The sequence below is a fragment of the Balaenoptera borealis genome (assembly GCF_965194805.1).
Source record: "Balaenoptera borealis genome assembly, chromosome: 8".
Lineage (NCBI taxonomy): Eukaryota > Metazoa > Chordata > Mammalia > Artiodactyla > Balaenopteridae > Balaenoptera > Balaenoptera borealis.
In genome coordinates this window covers 30,036,959-30,058,339 of record NC_138865.1, presented here as the reverse complement: position 1 = coordinate 30,058,339, position 21,381 = coordinate 30,036,959, and the positions used below count along the sequence as shown (strand labels likewise).

The 21,381-nt window shown below is 51.0% G+C and overlaps 1 protein-coding gene and 1 long non-coding RNA gene across 3 annotated transcripts; one reads left to right on the top strand and one right to left on the bottom strand.

The window, feature by feature from the left end:
* Positions 1 to 396: 396 nt before the first annotated feature.
* On the top strand, positions 397 to 12,647 carry LOC309634349 (putative serine protease 47; the record flags this gene model as incomplete). 2 transcript variants are annotated; one of them, XM_082404297.1, is made up of 3 exons in its annotated part: positions 397 to 1,257; positions 2,699 to 2,976; positions 12,168 to 12,647. In XM_082404297.1, the coding sequence occupies exons 1-3, from the start codon at positions 1,115 to 1,117 to the stop codon at positions 12,194 to 12,196; spliced, it is 450 nt and encodes a 149-aa protein (XP_082260423.1). In that variant the 5' UTR covers positions 397 to 1,114. The 2 variants fall into 2 exon arrangements, with proteins under 2 accessions (XP_082260423.1, XP_082260422.1); XM_082404296.1 differs by lacking the exon at positions 12,168 to 12,647 and adding an exon at positions 6,293 to 6,633.
* On the bottom strand, positions 6,518 to 16,095 carry LOC309634360. The gene is made up of 2 exons (XR_014248023.1): positions 12,950 to 16,095; positions 6,518 to 8,706 (listed from the first exon to the last, which is right to left on the bottom strand). It is a non-coding gene; the product is annotated as an uncharacterized lncRNA (long non-coding RNA).
* Between the last annotated feature and the right edge of the window lie 5,286 nt (positions 16,096 to 21,381).

The window sequence follows — 21,381 nt, the reverse complement described above, 5'->3', positions numbered from 1 at the left end:
CAGGCGCGGGCGGAGCGGTGGAGGGCAGCGCTCCGACTCCGGAAGCGCAGCGGTTGGCCCCGGGAGCCACAGGTGCGTTGGGGCCTCTGTTGAGGGCGGAAACGGCCTAAACTGCAGGGCCTGAGGGGGCCGGCTGTGACCAGGGCCTGGGTGCCCTGAGTCACTGAATTTCATCTTTTCTCTGCCCTGGCCAGCAACCGGGCAGCCCAGAGACCCCCTCAACACAGGTGGGTCACCGACTCCCCACTGTGGAGCCTCTGGGTGGGAAGTGCCTCTGTGGGACTGTGGGACCTCTGTGGGACTGTGGAAGTGGGGACATAGCAGGGTCTGACCCTGAGGCTGGGTGGCTGGGTGGAGGAAAGCACCAGGACTGATGAACGACTGGCCCTGAGTCCAGGGCCGCGGGTCTCATTCCCCTCCGTGAGGCCCTGGGAGCGCAGGCCCTAGACCAAGATGCCCGCTCTCAGGGGGCCTGGGCACACCCCCTGCCCTCCCAGGTGTGAGTCCTAGAGCCAGGGCTGTCTTCATTAGCCCACTCCCTCTTCTTTTAGAAATGTAGGATCCTGAGTCAGAGAGGGGGAATGACTTTCCCCAGCTCACACAGCACCACAGACTGCAAATCTCCCTCCCTAAGACACCGGGGTGACATGGAGGAGGCACAGGCCCTTAGAAGCCATGATCTTGAGCAAGTAATGTGGGCAACTTCTGAGACCTTTAGCTCTTTGATCTACAAGAGTAGGCATTGAGGTGTGCTAGTTGAGGGAAATAAGGTCTGTGACGTGCCCAGCCCTTGGCAGCCTCACTCGGGGATGTCCTTCTCCCTGGAGATGCTGCTGTGAGCTGCTGTGGCTACCTTAGGTCCCCCCTTGCCCCATCCCACCAGACCTCTGGGTCCTCATCCCCACAGGGCTTGCTCTGTCCAGTTCTCAGGGGCAGCCAGTGAAAGTAGAGTCCAGGTAGCGCTGTCATTTTGGCTAGGCCACTGGACGCTTGGCCTTGGTTTTCCCATCTATGAAGTGGACGGGGCCTTCCTGGTAGTGGCATTTGGGGTACTACTAGTGTCTCTATCGTAGGTGGCAGGGGAGTCTCCACAGTGTGCGGGAAACCCAAGGTGATGGGGAAGATCTACGGTGGCCAGGACGTGGCGGCTGGCCAGTGGCCATGGCAGGCCAGCTTGCAGTACCAGGGCTCGCACGTCTGTGGAGCTGTCCTCATTAACTCTCACTGGGTCGTTTCCACTGCCCACTGCTTTCTGAAGTAAGTCCTCCTTCCAGGGTGCCAGCACAGGCACTGGCAGGCGAGGGGGACATGGGGGAAGAGGAGAAGAGGGGTGATGGGCACCCCACGTCAGCTCCTCTGGGCTTTTCTCTGGGGCAGTCTGTGGCCTTCTGATGCATGTCATTCCTGCCTTTGGCCTGTGTACCCTCCACCTGGACTGGCCTCCTTGCTCACCTGCTCAGACCCGCCTCATGCTCTGCCATCCGCCCCTGTGCCTGTCCTTCAACACAGATGTGCCTCAGGAGAGTGGCAGCGTCCGTCCTGGCTGCCGTGCGGTGTGGACCCATCTCAGATCACAGCTTCCTCTGAACGTCCCCACATTTCCAGGTGTCAGATTTCTAGGCGGGGACCTGGGACCGCGTGTCTGGCCAGCAGCTGGGCAATTCTTCTTATTCCTCCTGCACAACTGTGTGCCCAGGAGGAGTCATGGCCGCCGGTGTGCGTTGTGGGGAGCCACGGTGCCAGGCTGCACAGGAGGGAATTGGGGCTCCCTGGGAGAGTGACATTGCTGCTCAGGGGTCTAATTCCCCTGGCCGTCCTGGGCCTGGCTCAGTGCCTGGGTCTGAACAGATGCGGAGGGGTCCCCAGGGAGTTGGGGCATCACAGCCCAGGTCTGGGAGCTGGAACTTTCGGAGCTTAGAGTCCTATTGGCGCCTACTCCATACGACGATCCATGCAAGCCCCTTTGTGACATCAGGGGTGGCAAGTCCCCACCTCACCCTGTCTCCATCCTGTCACAAGAGAAGGCCCAACATGGGTGAGAAGGGCAGATGCATGGGCTGGGGGTTCCGGACAAGGGCTATGCAGAGCGAGGGGCTTGCTGGAGGGGAAGGGTTTGGGCAAGGGGAGCATGAGGGGGTCTCCAGGTGGATGAGCCGTGCAAACAGTCAGGGAGGTGGGGAGTTTCAGCACCTGTGTTCAGGGAACAAGGCAAGGCTCTGTTTCCTGCACTCATTTGCTCATTTATTTAACAAATCTTTTGTGAGTCCTTATAACTAAGTGGAGAAGCAGCCCTTGGGCAGGAAGGTGTTTAAAGAAAGGAGAGGTCAGGAAGAGTGTGGGGCCAGAAGGTGGACTGTAGGGAGTCTTGGGAAGGGTAAAGTTAGAGCTGGGATTGAGCCAGAACTCCTCCGGTGTACAATCAAAGACCTTCATTTGATATGCCACCAAGGATCTTTCCAGCACAAGGATTCAATGCTCCTCTGATTCTAGTGTGTGATGGAGAAGCCGTGTGTCTGAGGTTGTAAGTAGAATAGCAATTAGCCCCAAGAAAGAAGGACTCCTGAACGCTAGAAATGGGGAGATAAAAGCTGTCTAGCATCATGTGGGGTAGAGGCCTGTGGGCAGTTAGATGAGGATGCAGGGAAAGAGCTAGCCCACATGCAGAGATGACGGTGACAATGTGCCCTTCTTCCTCCAGAAAATCTCACGCCCCGGAGAACTACCGGGTTCTGTTAGGAAGCACCCAGCTGCACCAGCACACCCAGCACACCCGAGAGATGTCACTGAGCCGGATTATCATGCACCCAGACTTTGAGAAGTTACATCCCTTCGGGAGTGACATAGCCATGTTGCAGCTGCTCTTTCTTGTGAATTTCACCTCCTACATCATCCCCGCCTGCCTCCCAGTCCCTGGCATGCAGCTACCCAGTAACTCATCCTGCTGGATAACTGGCTGGGGGATGCTCAACGAGGAAAGTGAGAGGGTGTAGGAGAGTCGGGTTGGGGGCAGATGAGGGTGGGGAGGAGGAAGGGGAGAAGGACAAAGGAGGGAAGAAGGGAGGTGTGGCTCCTCCTGAGGGGTCCCCAAGCAAAGAGGCACTGGACCCTGGCCCACTAAGCGTCATTTCTAGAGGAGTGGACCATTCTAGTTCTAGTTCTGCAAGTGTGTGACTGTAAAGCTTCAGTGTTCCCTAAGTGCAAAGTTTTACACTGGAAGTCTGGGAATCTTTGACTTTTGGAATCAAGATTCTGGGTTCTTGAAGTCTTTCTGATTCTGGATTCCAAGGTTTTAATCAACCATGGATCTGAGATGACTTGATTCAACTCAAAGGTCATGCTTGGGGCCTGGTCCATTGCAGGCCACTGACAAAAACACCCTGATTTCCCATTGCCGTAAGAGGAGCTTAGGAAAAGTGGAAGGAAAACACACGTACGACTTCTGACCTCTGAGCCTGCCTGATGAAGTTAGAATGATTATGACTTGAGAGTGTTTCACTCTCTGAACCTCACTTTGCTCTTCTCCCAACGCAGCTCAGCTATCTACTTCGGAAGCTTGTTAGGTGCACTGCATAACGCAGGAAAAAAATTATGTTTTTTAAGATTGAAAGAGGAGAAATGTAGGCAAAGACTTATGAGCCAGAGTCTTTATTAAAGAAAGGAGTATTTATGGTTGGGGGAAATGCTTATGGTGCAACATTAAGGGGAAAAAGAATATATATTTTAATTATTTGTAGGGTCATAATTTGGTACCGTGTTTCTCAACAGAGGTGCTACAGGCATTTTGAACAGACCCTGTCTTCATTGCGTGGGATGTGCCAGCATCCCTGGCCCTTGCCTACTAGTATGTCATGAACACTCCCTAATCATAGGACAAACAACCAGGTTCCCAGCATCCTCACACCACATACACAACACATACACACCACACATACACCACATTTCTCACACACACACACACACACACACACACACACACACACACACACACACACACAGACGGTTCCTCCTTGAGGACAGAAACCCTGTCTTTCTTGTTTTAATATCCCAGCCTGTGGCCCGGGCAGGGCCAGGCACCTTGTAGGTACCCCACTGCTGCCACCCTGGTCCTATAGACCATAATTGCTTGCCTGTACCTCCAGACTGGTCTCTGAGATCCCACCCTGTGTGCTATACTTTAGTCTCCACATAGCTGTCTGAGTGTTTTCTTTTCTTTTTTTTTTTTTTAATGGCAATTTTTTTTTTTCTACTTTATTTATTTATTTATTTATTTATTTTTCGCTGTGTTGGGTCTTCGGTTCGTGCGAGGGCTTTCTCTAGTTACGGCAAGTGGGGGCCACTCTTCATCGCGGTGCGGGGACCGCTCTTCATCGCGGTGCGCGGGCCTTTCACTATCGCGGCCCCTCCCGTTGCGGGGCACAGGCTCCAGACGCGCAGGCTCAGTAGTTGTGGCTCACGGGCCCAGCTGCTCCGTGGCATGTGGGATCTTCCCAGACCAGGGCTCGAACCCGTGTCCCCTGCATTAGCAGGCAGATTCTCAACCACTGCGCCACCAGGGAAGCCCTGAGTGTTTTCTTTAAAGCAGGAGTCATGCCAGTTCCCTGCTCATTACCCTCAGTGCCTTCTCATTTATACCTAGAAAAAAGTCGTAACTCCCTGCCTTGGCTCTCAGGCCCTGTGTAATGTTGGCCCCAATTCCTCTCTGCTCATCTCCTACTACATCCCTCACCCACACCATCCCAGCCAGCAGGCCTCCTTCCTGCTTGAAAACGCCAAGGCCATCGCCACCTCAGGGCCTTCACCTTGGCTGCCTCCCTGGCCTCACTCGCTCTCCCTGCTAACCTTGGCATGACTCACTTCTTTACATGTACAACTCAGCTGCTCCTCTGAGGAGTTTTACTTGATCATATGAGCTAAAACAGGCAACTTCTGATAGCATATGTCCCTGTTTTATTTCCTTTACACCACTTATTAGATCTAAAACAATTCTACTTATTTACTTCATTTACCCTGTTGATACAAAAAGCTCAGCTTCCCTGTACACCAGTGCTAAATAGAATCTTGGAGACAGAGTTTTGGGTGAAGTAGAAAAGGATAGCTTTATTACTTTGCCAGGCAAACAGGGACACAGTGGGCTCCTGCCTCGAAAAACTGTGTCTCTACTTGGAGAGGATAGTGAGAAGTTTCATAGTAATGGTTCAAAGAGGGCATGATCAGCTCTTGGACGTTCTGCTGATGAGGTGGGGGTGAGGTAAGTAAGAGTCAGCATCATCAACCTTCAGGTTCCAACTGGTCTGGGGTCTACATGCTTGTGGGCAGCACACCATTGTTAATCATTAACTTCTCCCACCTGGAGGGGGTTTCAGTATCTGCAAAACAGCTCAAAGATATTGTTTTGTATATCCATTGTTGGGGAGCCAGGACCTTGCCCCAAGGCTGCACTGTGTTTCTCTTGACTGCTTCTCACTGGTCTCGCATCCCCTCCCTTCCCTGATTAACAACTGCTTGAATCTGCCCGTTGGAACTCAGAGAAGGTCACGGAGGCTGAATGAAGTCTATTTCCTGTAATCAAAGAAATGGGGGACACAGAAAGCCTTTGTGCCCAGGAGCCCCTCAGGGCCCTGCTCGGTATCCCTGTCTCCCCCAACTAAGAATGTTCCTGTGTATCATTAGTGTCTAAAAGGTACTGAACACAAGGACAGAGGAATAAATGAGTGATTGGATGAGAGGGTGGATGGGTGAAGGGTAGGTGGGAGGATGAGTGGGTGGAAGGAAAGATGGATGGGTGGGTGAAAGGATGGTAGGCAGAGATAGTTGGAGTGAGTGGAGATGGATCAAAAGATGGGTAAATGGGCAAATGGATGGAAGCGTGAGTGGATGAATGGGACATGAGGAAAGAGGAAAGATAGGTAGATGGATAGAGGAATTGGTGGATGGATGGAAAGGTTAATGATAGACAAATGGAGAGCGGATGGGATGGTCTGTGAAAGGGTAGGTAGGTTGGTGAATGGTTGCTAAGCACCACTGAGTGGCATGTGTTGGTGGGATTTGCCTTTTTCCTTTGTAGAATAGGAGAGGTGTGGTCTATTGCTATGAGGGAGGTGGAGGGAATAGGATGAGTTTGGAAAAGTTTGAGAAAAGGGGGAGGGCTTACTAGGCATAGGTAGAAGACTGAAACAGTGCTGAAGGCTCAACTGTGCTGAGAAAAGTCCATGTTGAAGTGGTGAACAGTAAGGCAGAGTAGCCTGTAGCTAAGCCACAGCACCCTTCACTGATTTCCTCCTTATCCTCGCAGCGCCTCTGCTCGAACCCTTCCATCTCCAGGAGGGTAAGGTGGGCTTCACTGAGAACAAGTTTTGTAATATATTTTACAGACTTAGAAAAGGCAAGAACTTCTCCGTGCATGAGGACATGCTGTGTGCTGGGGACTTCTCGACAGGAAAGGCCATCTGCCAAGTGAGTAAGGTCATTTCTGTTCTTCCCTTGCCTGTTCTCAGGGCCTCAGTTTCCCTAGGGGAGGGGCTGTGTTGCCTCTACTGTCTTTGTGGAGACCCCTGGGACTTCCCATTTCCTCCCTCCACATGTCTTCCTGGGCTCAATTCCTTGGCAGTGTCCCCCAGGATAGCCCCTTCCTAAGCCCCTTGCACATAAGGGCATCTACTGGCAGCACCCTCAAACAGCATCTTTTAATGAGGCATACCTTAAAGTTTTTATTTAAGTATAACATACATACAAAAGAATCTATTCATGCTGTTTTCATAAGTTGGATGAACTTTCACATAGTTACGCAACAGATGACCAATACCCCAGAGGTCCCACTCACACCTCCTTCCTATCACCAACACCCAACAGAAACCGCCGTCTTCACTTTTGACAACTTAGATTAGATTCTGAATATTCCATAAATAGAATTTATTTCCAGTTGTCAATCTTTCGTGTCTTTATATTTGTGAGATTCATCCAAACTGTTAAATGTAGTTATAGTTTGTTGAGTCTCATTGCTGTACAGGACTCTATTGTGTGAATTGAATTCTATGATCAGTTCTACTCTTGATGGGTATTTTAGAGGTTTCCAAGTTTTTCATTTCATTTCACTTTCAAATATTTTATCTTCTATTTCACAGAAACCCTTGAGTAGAATTGTTGAATTAAAAGGTATGTGTATATTCAGCTTTGGCAGATATTTCCTAACAACATCTCCAAAGTGGTTGCACTTCATTCCAGCAGTGGATGCGAGTTTAATATTTATTTATTTTATTTATTTATTTTCCTTATTTTTTTTTTTGCTGTGTCGTGTCTTAGTTGCACCACAAGGGATCTTTGCTGAGGCATGCGAGATCTTTCGTTATGGTGCGCGGTCTCCTCCGGTTTCTCTCTGGTTGTGGTTCTCAGGCTTCTCTCTAGTTGTCGTGTGTGGGTTTTCTCTCTCTAGCTGTTGTGCGTGGGGCTCCAGAGTGCATGGGCTCTGTAGTTGTGGCATGCAGGTTCTCTTGAGGCGCACGAGCTCATTAGTTGCGGCACGCTGGCTTAGTTGCCCCCGCGGCATTTGGGATCTTAGTTCCTCAACCAGGGATTGAACCTGCGTCCCCTGCATTGGAAGACAGATTTTTTACCACTGGATCACTAGGGAAGTCCTGGATGAGAGTTTATATCCTCGCCAACACTTTGCACTTTCCATCTTTTCTCATTTTGATAGCTTATGGTGGTTTGCATGTCCCTGATGACAAGGTAAATGTACTTTCATATGTTTATTGTCATTGGATATCTTCTCTAAAGTTTCCCTTCAAGATTTTCCCCCCTCTCACTTTTCTGTTGGGTTGTCTTCTTTTCCTTTAGGGGCTCTTTGTGTATTTTTACATATTACAGGTATGAGTCCACTGTTGGATATTTGAATTGTAAACATTTCTTTCCTCTCTCTGTAATGCCCAATTTTAGAGGTGGGCAAACAGGTCCGGAGAGGGAAAGTAGCTACCCTAAAATAAGGCAGCACAACCTGGTCCCCCGTATTCTGACCCCAAGCCTAACCTGACCTCCACCATATCCGCCTCAGGGCCCAGCCTCCCAAGCTGGCATCATGTGCGGAGCTCTTGCATAGATGGCATTGTGGAGTGGAGGGGAGAGCATTAGGGTTCTGGAGTTAGAGACACTGCTCTGCCCTGAAGGTCTTTTCACTTTCTGAGCCCATGTCCTCATTTATACTGTAGGATTCTGAGGCCTCCTTCATGGGATTGTCGAAAGGATGGTGTAGTGGGTTGGATAGTGTCCCCTACATTTGTAACCATCTGGAGTCTCAGAAAGTGACCTGATTTGGAAATAGGTCTTTGCAGATGTGATTAGCTAAGAATCTCGAGATGAAACCATTTTGAGTTTAGAGTGGGCTGAGGGATAGACAGAGAGGTACTTGATTTCAGACTTCTGGTTTCCAGAACTGTGAGAAGAGAAATTTCTGTTGTTTTTATAGTGACCCAGTTTGTGGTAATATGCTTTGGCACCCCAGGAAATGCACACAGGAGGGATGGGATGCGCCTGGTCCTTGAGAAGGCCTCACGGACAGCTGTTTTCACGGCAGCCCAGTGGAGCTGCTGAGCCAGAGGGAAGAAGCTCGGCCACCTGCCCTCCTGGTAGGAGGTAGACCCAGCTTTCTTGGTTCCCAGTGCACAACCCATGGCTGTCTGGCTTGGGCCGTTGTTCTCACAGAGTCAGCTGCACCTGCAGGTGAAATAAAAGGGCTGAGTCCCCCGAGTCCCCATCTGGCTGTCACCGTAGACCTCCCTTCCAGACTGCAGAGGTCATGGCCATGGAGTTCAGGGCCGGAGCCCTTTGCCTGCTTGCCTGCTGGACATCCATTCTGCCTCTTGACCCCACCCCCTCTCGTTTCTCCCCAGGCTGAGGACACCATTGAGCTGGACACCCAGGAGCCCCAGCACATGGCCCCTCCTGCCCCCCTTAGCCTTTCAGTCACCACAGCCTGTCTGAGAGGTTCCATCTAGATTCATCTTCTGTCACATGCCTGCTCTGGTCCCCAACCTCCAACCGGGGCTCTCTTCTCTCACTGAAGTGCCCTCCCCCAGCACAGGACACCCAGAAACAAGTCTGAGGAGAGACAGACCCCAGGAGCACTCAGTGCTCAGACTGTGGGGCAGGACAGACCTGGGTCCAGTCTTCAGTCTGTAATGTAGTGATTACGACCTTCGATAACCCATGAAATGGGGCTGCTAACGGCCTCCACTTAATAAGGTCCTTATAGAAGATTCAGTACTGTGCCTGGCATTCAGTAGGTGCTTAACACCTGCTGGCTTTCAATCTCCTGGCCTGGTCTGCCTCCCTCTATCTGGATTGTACCTGTTCTTCTGGGCCTGTCTTAGACCTGTCCTCTCACCCAAGGTAGAATTCATTGCTCTGGCCCTGCTCAACACACACACACACACACACACACACACACACACACTGTTTGCTGCGTGTCTTCAGTAGTGCAAAGTGCAGCTCACTTTGCGTGGGATACATTAGTGTTGGGCCTTCCTCTGCCTTCTGAGAACTCCCCAGGGGCTAGGAGGCTATTGGAGCCCTTCCCATCTCCCTCGAACTGGCCCAGAATCCATCATAATATAGACAACCACATGGCTCATCTGCACGAATCCCTGAGGCCTGGAGTGGACAGGGACCAGGCCTTCCCCTGGCCTTGAACAGCTTGGGGTGGGTACACTGTGGGGAGGGCCAAGGGCACCCCAGCTAGGGAGCACAGAGGGGAAGAGCCGAGGTGATGATGGCACATTCCCAATCTCCAAGAAGACCCCGTGTATGACTTTCTTGGGTCTGCGGTGACAAATCACCTCAAAGTGGGTGGCTAAAACAACAGAACTTTATTCTCTTACATTTCTGGAGGTCAAAAGTCTAAAGTCAAGGTGTTGGCCGGGCTGGTTCCTTCTGGAGACTCTAGGGGAGAATGTTTTCTTGCTTTTGCTAGCTTTTTCGAGGCCGCCAGCATTCCTTGGCTCATGGCCCCTTCCTCTGACCCCAAAGCACATTGCTCCTACCTCTGCTTCTGTCATCACATCTCCTCCTCTGACTCTGACCTCCTGCCTCCCTCTTTCCTCATGAGAATCTTTCTGATTACATTGGGTCCACCCAGATAATCCAGGATAGTCTTCCTATTTCAAGATGCTCAACTCCATCACAGCTGCAGAGTCCCTTTTGCCACGTAAGGTAACATAGCCAAAGGGTCCAGTGATGAGGATGGGCATCTTTGAGGGTTACTTTTGGCCAGCTACACCATGTACCCTTCTCTCTCCTTCAAGCCGCCACTTCCCGCACCCCCTCCTCAGCTGGAGATCTTCTCATTTCACTGAGAACGCCAAAGCAATCAATCAGCCTAGAGCCCATTCATCTTGCCAGCCCCACCCTAGCATCTTCCATCTCTCCTGAGCCTCATGGCCCATCCCAGCCAGTCTGTCCTGGAGCTCTGGGTGCCCAAAGGCTCTCCTGCTCCACGTCTTCTGTCTCCCTCTTTCCTGGCTCCTGTGTAAACGTGCAACAGCACTCTCCCGCCTGCAATTGCCCAGTTTCTCTGCCTTCCTTCCCCAAAAGACTCACAGCAGCACTGAATCTAACCCACTCCACACAGGAGTGTCGCCAATGTGCCACCAGAGCCACATGACCAACATCCCCAAGAGCCTGTTCTTGCCAGAGCCACCTGTGGACCTGAGTCCTCCTCTCACTCAGCACTTCAGCAAGTCTCACTCCCATTTCCTGGGCACCAGGACTAGCCAGCTACTCTGCTGTGCACCTGGTCCCCTCCCCTCCCACCTCTAAATGCTGGAGACCCCAGGGCTCCGTGCTCAGCCTGCTGCTTCCCCTCTGCAGTTCCTCCCTGGTTGGTGAGAAAGGCTCAGATTTGAAAGGTCCTGTTGCCTCCTTCAACATATTGCCCCAAATCTGACTGTTTCTTACTGCCCTGGCCCCTCCCCATCAGTAATCTCTCACCTTCCCTCCTGTAGCTACCTCGCAACTGGTTCATTCTCCACACAGCACCAGAGTGATCCAGGTGCTAGACATAACCTAGACAGTTCTCCATGGGGGTCAATTCTAACACCCCACCATAAGGCCCTGTGACCCCATGTCCCATCTATCCCGCTTGCTCTGCACACATCACTGCTCTTCCTCCCCCCCACCTGGCTCAACCCTCCTCTCCTTGTCTGCACTTACTGCTCCCCCTTCTCCTGCATCAGAAAGTTAGGTTGTTTCTTGCCTGGAGTCTCAGCACAGGAAAGCTTTGTGCCTCCACCCTATGAAGTGCCCTTCCCTTCCTGTCCTGTCCCTTCCATGGCTTGTTTCCACATGTCACATCTGACAATGGCAGGCTAATTGGCTTATTTACAAAAGCACCGCAGAAGAGGAGCCTTGTCATTTCACCGCTGTGCCCAAAGGCGGAGGCTGCCCTGGATGCTGGATGTGCGTGTTGGACCGGTGAGTGGAGGAGCAGCAGGCACGGCTACGGCCCCCGCTCCCCCACCCCCACCCCCAAGGATGGGACCTTCGCTTTGGCTGATGAGTGAGGGGAATTCCAAGCAGATTGTCCTGCCCTGACAGCATTTTAGGACTCCAGCAGCTTTCTGGGGACCCCCATCTTCTCCCCGAGCAAAACAGGCTGCCTCCACCACGCCTGGGTATGGGCATTTTCTGAAAATGTTCAACCAAGAAGTTGAGAGAAAAATTAAAGGCCTAACTAAATGAATGAAAAAGGAGGAGGACCCACGTGGGCACATGCTGCTGCAGTTCAGGGTATTGCAAGAGCTGGGGACTGACGCAGCTTTAGCTGGCCAGGCTTTCCTCACAGAGCAGCTCTCTTGGGCCCTATGGTGCAGCTGCCCCTTCTCGGCCTTGGATAGTGCCCGTCCCGGACCACCAGGACCTCGCTGGGCACAGAGGCCCACATGTTGATAGGTTTAGATCAGTGATGGTCCCGAGGGTCAATCAGGAACGTCCTGTAGCGCGATTCCTCTGCCTGCCCGCATGGCCTAACAGGGCTGCTCGGCAGTGGGACGCTGGTGTTGGGACTTTCACAGAGGTGCACCTGAGTGAGCCTGGATGGCAGAGACTCATAAGCCCACCTTGCTACCTGGTCTTCTCAGACCTGGCTCAGTCACCCACATGAACTCCCATCTCTTTCCTAGGGCGATTCCGGGGGGCCCCTCGTCTGTGACTTCGCCAGTGCCTGGGTTCTGATGGGGCTGTCCAGCTGGGGCTTTGACTGCCGTCATCCCATTTACCCCAGCATCTTCACCAACGTCACCTACTTCACCGACTGGATCGTCGAGATCCAGAGACTCACACCTCTCCCTGAGCCCACATCCGCTCCCCCTCAGGCCCTGTTTCCATACCAGACTCTGCAGGCTGCGGGCTCGCCTGGGCCTGGCACAGCCTTTGTGCCTCCACAGAGCTGGCCCCTGCTGTTGTTCATGCTTGGGGCCGTATGGAAAGCCCTGCAGTGATCCCCCAAGCCCCTCTGCTCTTGCTCTCTGCCTCAGGGCCCAGTCTCCTCGCTGAAACCTTCTGCCTCTCCCCTCCCACAGCCCCATCACCTTTCAGTGGTCCCTTCTTCGCTTTCCTGTCCAACTGCTGCCACCCCACAAACCAAGCATGAAAAAAACAAATACAAACTAATGAAAGAGTCATCTTGCTCCTGTCTTGGGGCCCTATTGCCCGCCGTGATCCTCAGCACTCACCCTTTCGCTTGAGGTCTGTTGTCTGACTCCGTGGACAAGGAAACAGGACCGGGCAGGGAGACTATCCCAGGAGGAAAGCAGGAGTGAGGACACTGAAGGAGTCCAGCTGGGGAGAGAGAAAGGTGTCTTCACTTGCAGACACCACTCCTGCCATGGGGGTGCACAGGCCTTCAGAGGAAAGATATGTCAGCTCCAGCTGCAATGTGGCTTAAACAACAGGAATTTATCACCTCACAGTTCTGGAGCCCAGAAGTCTAAAGTCTCTCTCCTTGGCTGATAGATGGCCATCTTCTCCCTGTGTCCTCACATTGTCTTCACTCTGTGTGTTTCTGTGTCCAAATTCTCCCTTCCTATAACGGCACCAATCATATTGGATTAGGGGCTACCCTAACGACCTCATGTTAACTCAATTATCTCTTTAAAAGCTCTACTCCAAATAAAGTCACATTCTGGGGACTTCTCTGGAGATCCGGGGTTTAAGACTCCACGTTTCTATTGCGTTGGGCACGGGTTCCATCCCTGGTAGGGGAACTAAGATCCCACATGCCGCATGGTGCAACCAAAAAAAAAAATGTCACATTCTGAGGTACTGGGGTTAGGACTTCAACATATGTATTTTGAGGGGGGGCATAATTCAGCCTTTAATAGGAAGTAAGACATTTTGCCAGGTGTCTGTAGTACAAGGGAGTAAGGATCTTTCCCAAAGTAAAGAACCGTCACTCGTGGGATATGGAGGAACAAGGACCAGCTCCCCACGGAGGTAGAGGGAAGTTCCCAGAGTGCGGGACAATTGACTTGGACTGGAGTACATGACCCAGGCCTTGAGGATGGGGCTTCCAGCCTGCAGCATAGAGGGCTGTTGAATGTGGCGGGTCTAGCAGAGTGAGTGGGAAAGAGAGAGAGGAGGCCCGAAGCCAGGCTGTGAGCTGAGGTGCAGGCTGGCAGTCCTCAGACCTCTGCTCCGAGAGTCGACTTCCAGCACCCTCCTCACCCACCCCCATGCTCCCGCTCTCCACAGTCTGAAGGGGCCCAACTCACTGCCCCCCAAGCCCACAAGACACTGCTCTCTTCTGTGTAGGAGCCCAGGCCAGCCTGGCCCAAGATGTCCACAGACCTCCAGCAGTTGGAGCCTGGTGTCTCCTTTCTGCTTAGCTGACTCAGGACTTAGTGGCCTGGCAATAAGCCTTGAAGCAATGCTCTAGTCATCCTTCCTACCAATATGCCTGACACAGAGTCCTTGTGCAGCCATCGGGATCCCAGGAGGCCTCGCAATGCACCCGCCCCAGCCTTCCTAACCCATGGTAATGTGGTAAATTTCCCATTTAGCACATATCCAATATGGACTAGATGCCATTCAAAGGGTTCAGTGGAAGTTCTTTCCAATCCTGGCATTGCCCAAATATCCTGAACCCTCACTGGCAGGTGAGCACAGATGGACTCGTATGCACATGAACACTGGGATGCCACTGGCTGGAGCCAGGACCCTGCACAGGAACTCCCTTCCCAAGATGATCTTGGGAGGCCTCAAGAAAGTGTCTTCCCAGCGTCCACACCTGTCTAGGCATTGCCGCACTCCCTGCCTCTGGCCATCCCTCTGGCTGGAGCTCTACCACTGAGGTACCCCCACACCTAGCAGGAGAGCCTTTGGACACCCAGAGCTCCAGGACAGACTGGCTGGGATGGGCCATGAGGCTCAGGAGAGATGGAAGATGCTAGGGTGGGGCTGGCAAGATGAATGGGCTCTAGGCTGATTGATTGCTTTGGCGTTCTCAGTGAAATGAGAAGATCTCCAGCTGAGGAGGGGGTGCGGGAAGTGGCGGCTTGAAGGAGAGAGAAGGGTACATGGTGTAGCTGGCCAAAAGTAACCCTCAAAGATGCCCATCCTCATCACTGGACCCTTTGGCTATGTTACCTTACGTGGCAAAAGGGACTCTGCAGCTGTGATGGAGTTGAGCATCTTGAAATAGGAAGACTATCCTGGATTATCTGGGTGGACCCAATGTAATCAGAAAGATTCTCATGAGGAAAGAGGGAGGCAGGAGGTCAGAGTCAGAGGAGGAGATGTGATGACAGAAGCAGAGGTAGGAGCAATGTGCTTTGGGGTCAGAGGAAGGGGCCATGAGCCAAGGAATGCTGGCGGCCTCGAAAAAGCTAGCAAAAGCAAGAAAACATTCTCCCCTAGAGTCTCCAGAAGGAACCAGCCCGGCCAACACCTTGACTTTAGACTTTTGACCTCCAGAAATGTAAGAGAATAAAGTTCTGTTGTTTTAGCCACCCACTTTGAGGTGATTTGTCACCGCAGACCCAAGAAAGTCATACACGGGGTCTTCTTGGAGATTGGGAATGTGCCATCATCACCTCGGCTCTTCCCCTCTGTGCTCCCTAGCTGGGGTGCCCTTGGCCCTCCCCACAGTGTACCCACCCCAAGCTGTTCAAGGCCAGGGGAAGGCCTGGTCCCTGTCCACTCCAGGCCTCAGGGATTCGTGCAGATGAGCCATGTGGTTGTCTATATTATGATGGATTCTGGGCCAGTTCGAGGGAGATGGGAAGGGCTCCAATAGCCTCCTAGCCCCTGGGGAGTTCTCAGAAGGCAGAGGAAGGCCCAACACTAATGTATCCCACGCAAAGTGAGCTGCACTTTGCACTACTGAAGACACGCAGCAAACAGTGTGTGTGTGTGTGTGTGTGTGTGTGTGTGTGTTGAGCAGGGCCAGAGCAATGAATTCTACCTTGGGTGAGAGGACAGGTCTAAGACAGGCCCAGAAGAACAGGTACAATCCAGATAGAGGGAGGCAGACCAGGCCAGGAGATTGAAAGCCAGCAGGTGTTAAGCACCTACTGAATGCCAGGCACAGTACTGAATCTTCTATAAGGACCTTATTAAGTGGAGGCCGTTAGCAGCCCCATTTCATGGGTTATCGAAGGTCGTAATCACTACATTACAGACTGAAGACTGGACCCAGGTCTGTCCTGCCCCACAGTCTGAGCACTGAGTGCTCCTGGGGTCTGTCTCTCCTCAGACTTGTTTCTGGGTGTCCTGTGCTGGGGGAGGGCACTTCAGTGAGAGAAGAGAGCCCCGGTTGGAGGTTGGGGACCAGAGCAGGCATGTGACAGAAGATGAATCTAGATGGAACCTCTCAGACAGGCTGTGGTGACTGAAAGGCTAAGGGGGGCAGGAGGGGCCATGTGCTGGGGCTCCTGGGTGTCCAGCTCAATGGTGTCCTCAGCCTGGGGAGAAACGAGAGGGGGTGGGGTCAAGAGGCAGAATGGATGTCCAGCAGGCAAGCAGGCAAAGGGCTCCGGCCCTGAACTCCATGGCCATGACCTCTGCAGTCTGGAAGGGAGGTCTACGGTGACAGCCAGATGGGGACTCGGGGGACTCAGCCCTTTTATTTCACCTGCAGGTGCAGCTGACTCTGTGAGAACAACGGCCCAAGCCAGACAGCCATGGGTTGTGCACTGGGAACCAAGAAAGCTGGGTCTACCTCCTACCAGGAGGGCAGGTGGCCGAGCTTCTTCCCTCTGGCTCAGCAGCTCCACTGGGCTGCCGTGAAAACAGCTGTCCGTGAGGCCTTCTCAAGGACCAGGCGCATCCCATCCCTCCTGTGTGCATTTCCTGGGGTGCCAAAGCATATTACCACAAACTGGGTCACTATAAAAACAACAGAAATTTCTCTTCTCACAGTTCTGGAAACCAGAAGTCTGAAATCAAGTACCTCTCTGTCTATCCCTCAGCCCACTCTAAACTCAAAATGGTTTCATCTCGAGATTCTTAGCTAATCACATCTGCAAAGACCTATTTCCAAATCAGGTCACTTTCTGAGACTCCAGATGGTTACAAATGTAGGGGACACTATCCAACCCACTACACCATCCTTTCGACAATCCCATGAAGGAGGCCTCAGAATCCTACAGTATAAATGAGGACATGGGCTCAGAAAGTGAAAAGACCTTCAGGGCAGAGCAGTGTCTCTAACTCCAGAACCCTAATGCTCTCCCCTCCACTCCACAATGCCATCTATGCAAGAGCTCCGCACATGATGCCAGCTTGGGAGGCTGGGCCCTGAGGCGGATATGGTGGAGGTCAGGTTAGGCTTGGGGTCAGAATACGGGGGACCAGGTTGTGCTGCCTTATTTTAGGGTAGCTACTTTCCCTCTCCGGACCTGTTTGCCCACCTCTAAAATTGGGCATTACAGAGAGAGGAAAGAAATGTTTACAATTCAAATATCCAACAGTGGACTCATACCTGTAATATGTAAAAATACACAAAGAGCCCCTAAAGGAAAAGAAGACAACCCAACAGAAAAGTGAGAGGGGGGAAAATCTTGAAGGGAAACTTTAGAGAAGATATCCAATGACAATAAACATATGAAAGTACATTTACCTTGTCATCAGGGACATGCAAACCACCATAAGCTATCAAAATGAGAAAAGATGGAAAGTGCAAAGTGTTGGCGAGGATATAAACTCTCATCCAGGACTTCCCTAGTGATCCAGTGGTAAAAAATCTGTCTTCCAATGCAGGGGACGCAGGTTCAATCCCTGGTTGAGGAACTAAGATCCCAAATGCCGCGGGGGCAACTAAGCCAGCGTGCCGCAACTAATGAGCTCGTGCGCCTCAAGAGAACCTGCATGCCACAACTACAGAGCCCATGCACTCTGGAGCCCCACGCACAACAGCTAGAGAGAGAAAACCCACACACGACAACTAGAGAGAAGCCTGAGAACCACAACCAGAGAGAAACCGGAGGAGACCGCGCACCATAACGAAAGATCTCGCATGCCTCAGCAAAGATCCCTTGTGGTGCAACTAAGACACGACACAGCAAAAAAAAAAATAAGGAAAATAAATAAATAAAATAAATAAATATTAAACTCGCATCCACTGCTGGAATGAAGTGCAACCACTTTGGAGATGTTGTTAGGAAATATCTGCCAAAGCTGAATATACACATACCTTTTAATTCAACAATTCTACTCAAGGGTTTCTGTGAAATAGAAGATAAAATATTTGAAAGTGAAATGAAATGAAAAACTTGGAAACCTCTAAAATACCCATCAAGAGTAGAACTGATCATAGAATTCAATTCACACAATAGAGTCCTGTACAGCAATGAGACTCAACAAACTATAACTACATTTAACAGTTTGGATGAATCTCACAAATATAAAGACACGAAAGATTGACAACTGGAAATAAATTCTATTTATGGAATATTCAGAATCTAATCTAAGTTGTCAAAAGTGAAGACGGCGGTTTCTGTTGGGTGTTGGTGATAGGAAGGAGGTGTGAGTGGGACCTCTGGGGTATTGGTCATCTGTTGCGTAACTATGTGAAAGTTCATCCAACTTATGAAAACAGCATGAATAGATTCTTTTGTATGTATGTTATACTTAAATAAAAACTTTAAGGTATGCCTCATTAAAAGATGCTGTTTGAGGGTGCTGCCAGTAGATGCCCTTATGTGCAAGGGGCTTAGGAAGGGGCTATCCTGGGGGACACTGCCAAGGAATTGAGCCCAGGAAGACATGTGGAGGGAGGAAATGGGAAGTCCCAGGGGTCTCCACAAAGACAGTAGAGGCAACACAGCCCCTCCCCTAGGGAAACTGAGGCCCTGAGAACAGGCAAGGGAAGAACAGAAATGACCTTACTCACTTGGCAGATGGCCTTTCCTGTCGAGAAGTCCCCAGCACACAGCATGTCCTCATGCACGGAGAAGTTCTTGCCTTTTCTAAGTCTGTAAAATATATTACAAAACTTGTTCTCAGTGAAGCCCACCTTACCCTCCTGGAGATGGAAGGGTTCGAGCAGAGGCGCTGCGAGGATAAGGAGGAAATCAGTGAAGGGTGCTGTGGCTTAGCTACAGGCTACTCTGCCTTACTGTTCACCACTTCAACATGGACTTTTCTCAGCACAGTTGAGCCTTCAGCACTGTTTCAGTCTTCTACCTATGCCTAGTAAGCCCTCCCCCTTTTCTCAAACTTTTCCAAACTCATCCTATTCCCTCCACCTCCCTCATAGCAATAGACCACACCTCTCCTATTCTACAAAGGAAAAAGGCAAATCCCACCAACACATGCCACTCAGTGGTGCTTAGCAACCATTCACCAACCTACCTACCCTTTCACAGACCATCCCATCCGCTCTCCATTTGTCTATCATTAACCTTTCCATCCATCCACCAATTCCTCTATCCATCTACCTATCTTTCCTCTTTCCTCATGTCCCATTCATCCACTCACGCTTCCATCCATTTGCCCATTTACCCATCTTTTGATCCATCTCCACTCACTCCAACTATCTCTGCCTACCATCCTTTCACCCACCCATCCATCTTTCCTTCCACCCACTCATCCTCCCACCTACCCTTCACCCATCCACCCTCTCATCCAATCACTCATTTATTCCTCTGTCCTTGTGTTCAGTACCTTTTAGACACTAATGATACACAGGAACATTCTTAGTTGGGGGAGACAGGGATACCGAGCAGGGCCCTGAGGGGCTCCTGGGCACAAAGGCTTTCTGTGTCCCCCATTTCTTTGATTACAGGAAATAGACTTCATTCAGCCTCCGTGACCTTCTCTGAGTTCCAACGGGCAGATTCAAGCAGTTGTTAATCAGGGAAGGGAGGGGATGCGAGACCAGTGAGAAGCAGTCAAGAGAAACACAGTGCAGCCTTGGGGCAAGGTCCTGGCTCCCCAACAATGGATATACAAAACAATATCTTTGAGCTGTTTTGCAGATACTGAAACCCCCTCCAGGTGGGAGAAGTTAATGATTAACAATGGTGTGCTGCCCACAAGCATGTAGACCCCAGACCAGTTGGAACCTGAAGGTTGATGATGCTGACTCTTACTTACCTCACCCCCACCTCATCAGCAGAACGTCCAAGAGCTGATCATGCCCTCTTTGAACCATTACTATGAAACTTCTCACTATCCTCTCCAAGTAGAGACACAGTTTTTCGAGGCAGGAGCCCACTGTGTCCCTGTTTGCCTGGCAAAGTAATAAAGCTATCCTTTTCTACTTCACCCAAAACTCTGTCTCCAAGATTCTATTTAGCACTGGTGTACAGGGAAGCTGAGCTTTTTGTATCAACAGGGTAAATGAAGTAAATAAGTAGAATTGTTTTAGATCTAATAAGTGGTGTAAAGGAAATAAAACAGGGACATATGCTATCAGAAGTTGCCTGTTTTAGCTCATATGATCAAGTAAAACTCCTCAGAGGAGCAGCTGAGTTGTACATGTAAAGAAGTGAGTCATGCCAAGGTTAGCAGGGAGAGCGAGTGAGGCCAGGGAGGCAGCCAAGGTGAAGGCCCTGAGGTGGCGATGGCCTTGGCGTTTTCAAGCAGGAAGGAGGCCTGCTGGCTGGGATGGTGTGGGTGAGGGATGTAGTAGGAGATGAGCAGAGAGGAATTGGGGCCAACATTACACAGGGCCTGAGAGCCAAGGCAGGGAGTTACGACTTTTTTCTAGGTATAAATGAGAAGGCACTGAGGGTAATGAGCAGGGAACTGGCATGACTCCTGCTTTAAAGAAAACACTCAGGGCTTCCCTGGTGGCGCAGTGGTTGAGAATCTGCCTGCTAAGGCAGGGGACACGGGTTCGAGCCCTGGTCTGGGAAGATCCCACATGCCACGGAGCAGCTGGGCCCGTGAGCCACAACTACTGAGCCTGCGCGTCTGGAGCCTGTGCCCCGCAACGGGAGGGGCCGCGATAGTGAAAGGCCCGCGCACCGCGATGAAGAGCGGTCCCCGCACCGCGATGAAGAGTGGCCCCCACTTGCCGTAACTAGAGAAAGCCCTCGCACGAACCGAAGACCCAACACAGCGAAAAATAAATAAATAAATAAATAAATAAAGTAGAAAAAAAAAAATTGCCATTAAAAAAAAAAAAAAGAAAAGAAAACACTCAGACAGCTATGTGGAGACTAAAGTATAGCACACAGGGTGGGATCTCAGAGACCAGTCTGGAGGTACAGGCAAGCAATTATGGTCTATAGGACCAGGGTGGCAGCAGTGGGGTACCTACAAGGTGCCTGGCCCTGCCCGGGCCACAGGCTGGGATATTAAAACAAGAAAGACAGGGTTTCTGTCCTCAAGGAGGAACCGTCTGTGTGTGTGTGTGTGTGTGTGTGTGTGTGTGTGTGTGTGTGTGAGAAATGTGGTGTATGTGTGGTGTGTATGTGTTGTGTATGTGGTGTGAGGATGCTGGGAACCTGGTTGTTTGTCCTATGATTAGGGAGTGTTCATGACATACTAGTAGGCAAGGGCCAGGGATGCTGGCACATCCCACGCAATGAAGACAGGGTCTGTTCAAAATGCCTGTAGCACCTCTGTTGAGAAACACGGTACCAAATTATGACCCTACAAATAATTAAAATATATATTCTTTTTCCCCTTAATGTTGCACCATAAGCATTTCCCCCAACCATAAATACTCCTTTCTTTAATAAAGACTCTGGCTCATAAGTCTTTGCCTACATTTCTCCTCTTTCAATCTTAAAAAACATAATTTTTTTCCTGCGTTATGCAGTGCACCTAACAAGCTTCCGAAGTAGATAGCTGAGCTGCGTTGGGAGAAGAGCAAAGTGAGGTTCAGAGAGTGAAACACTCTCAAGTCATAATCATTCTAACTTCATCAGGCAGGCTCAGAGGTCA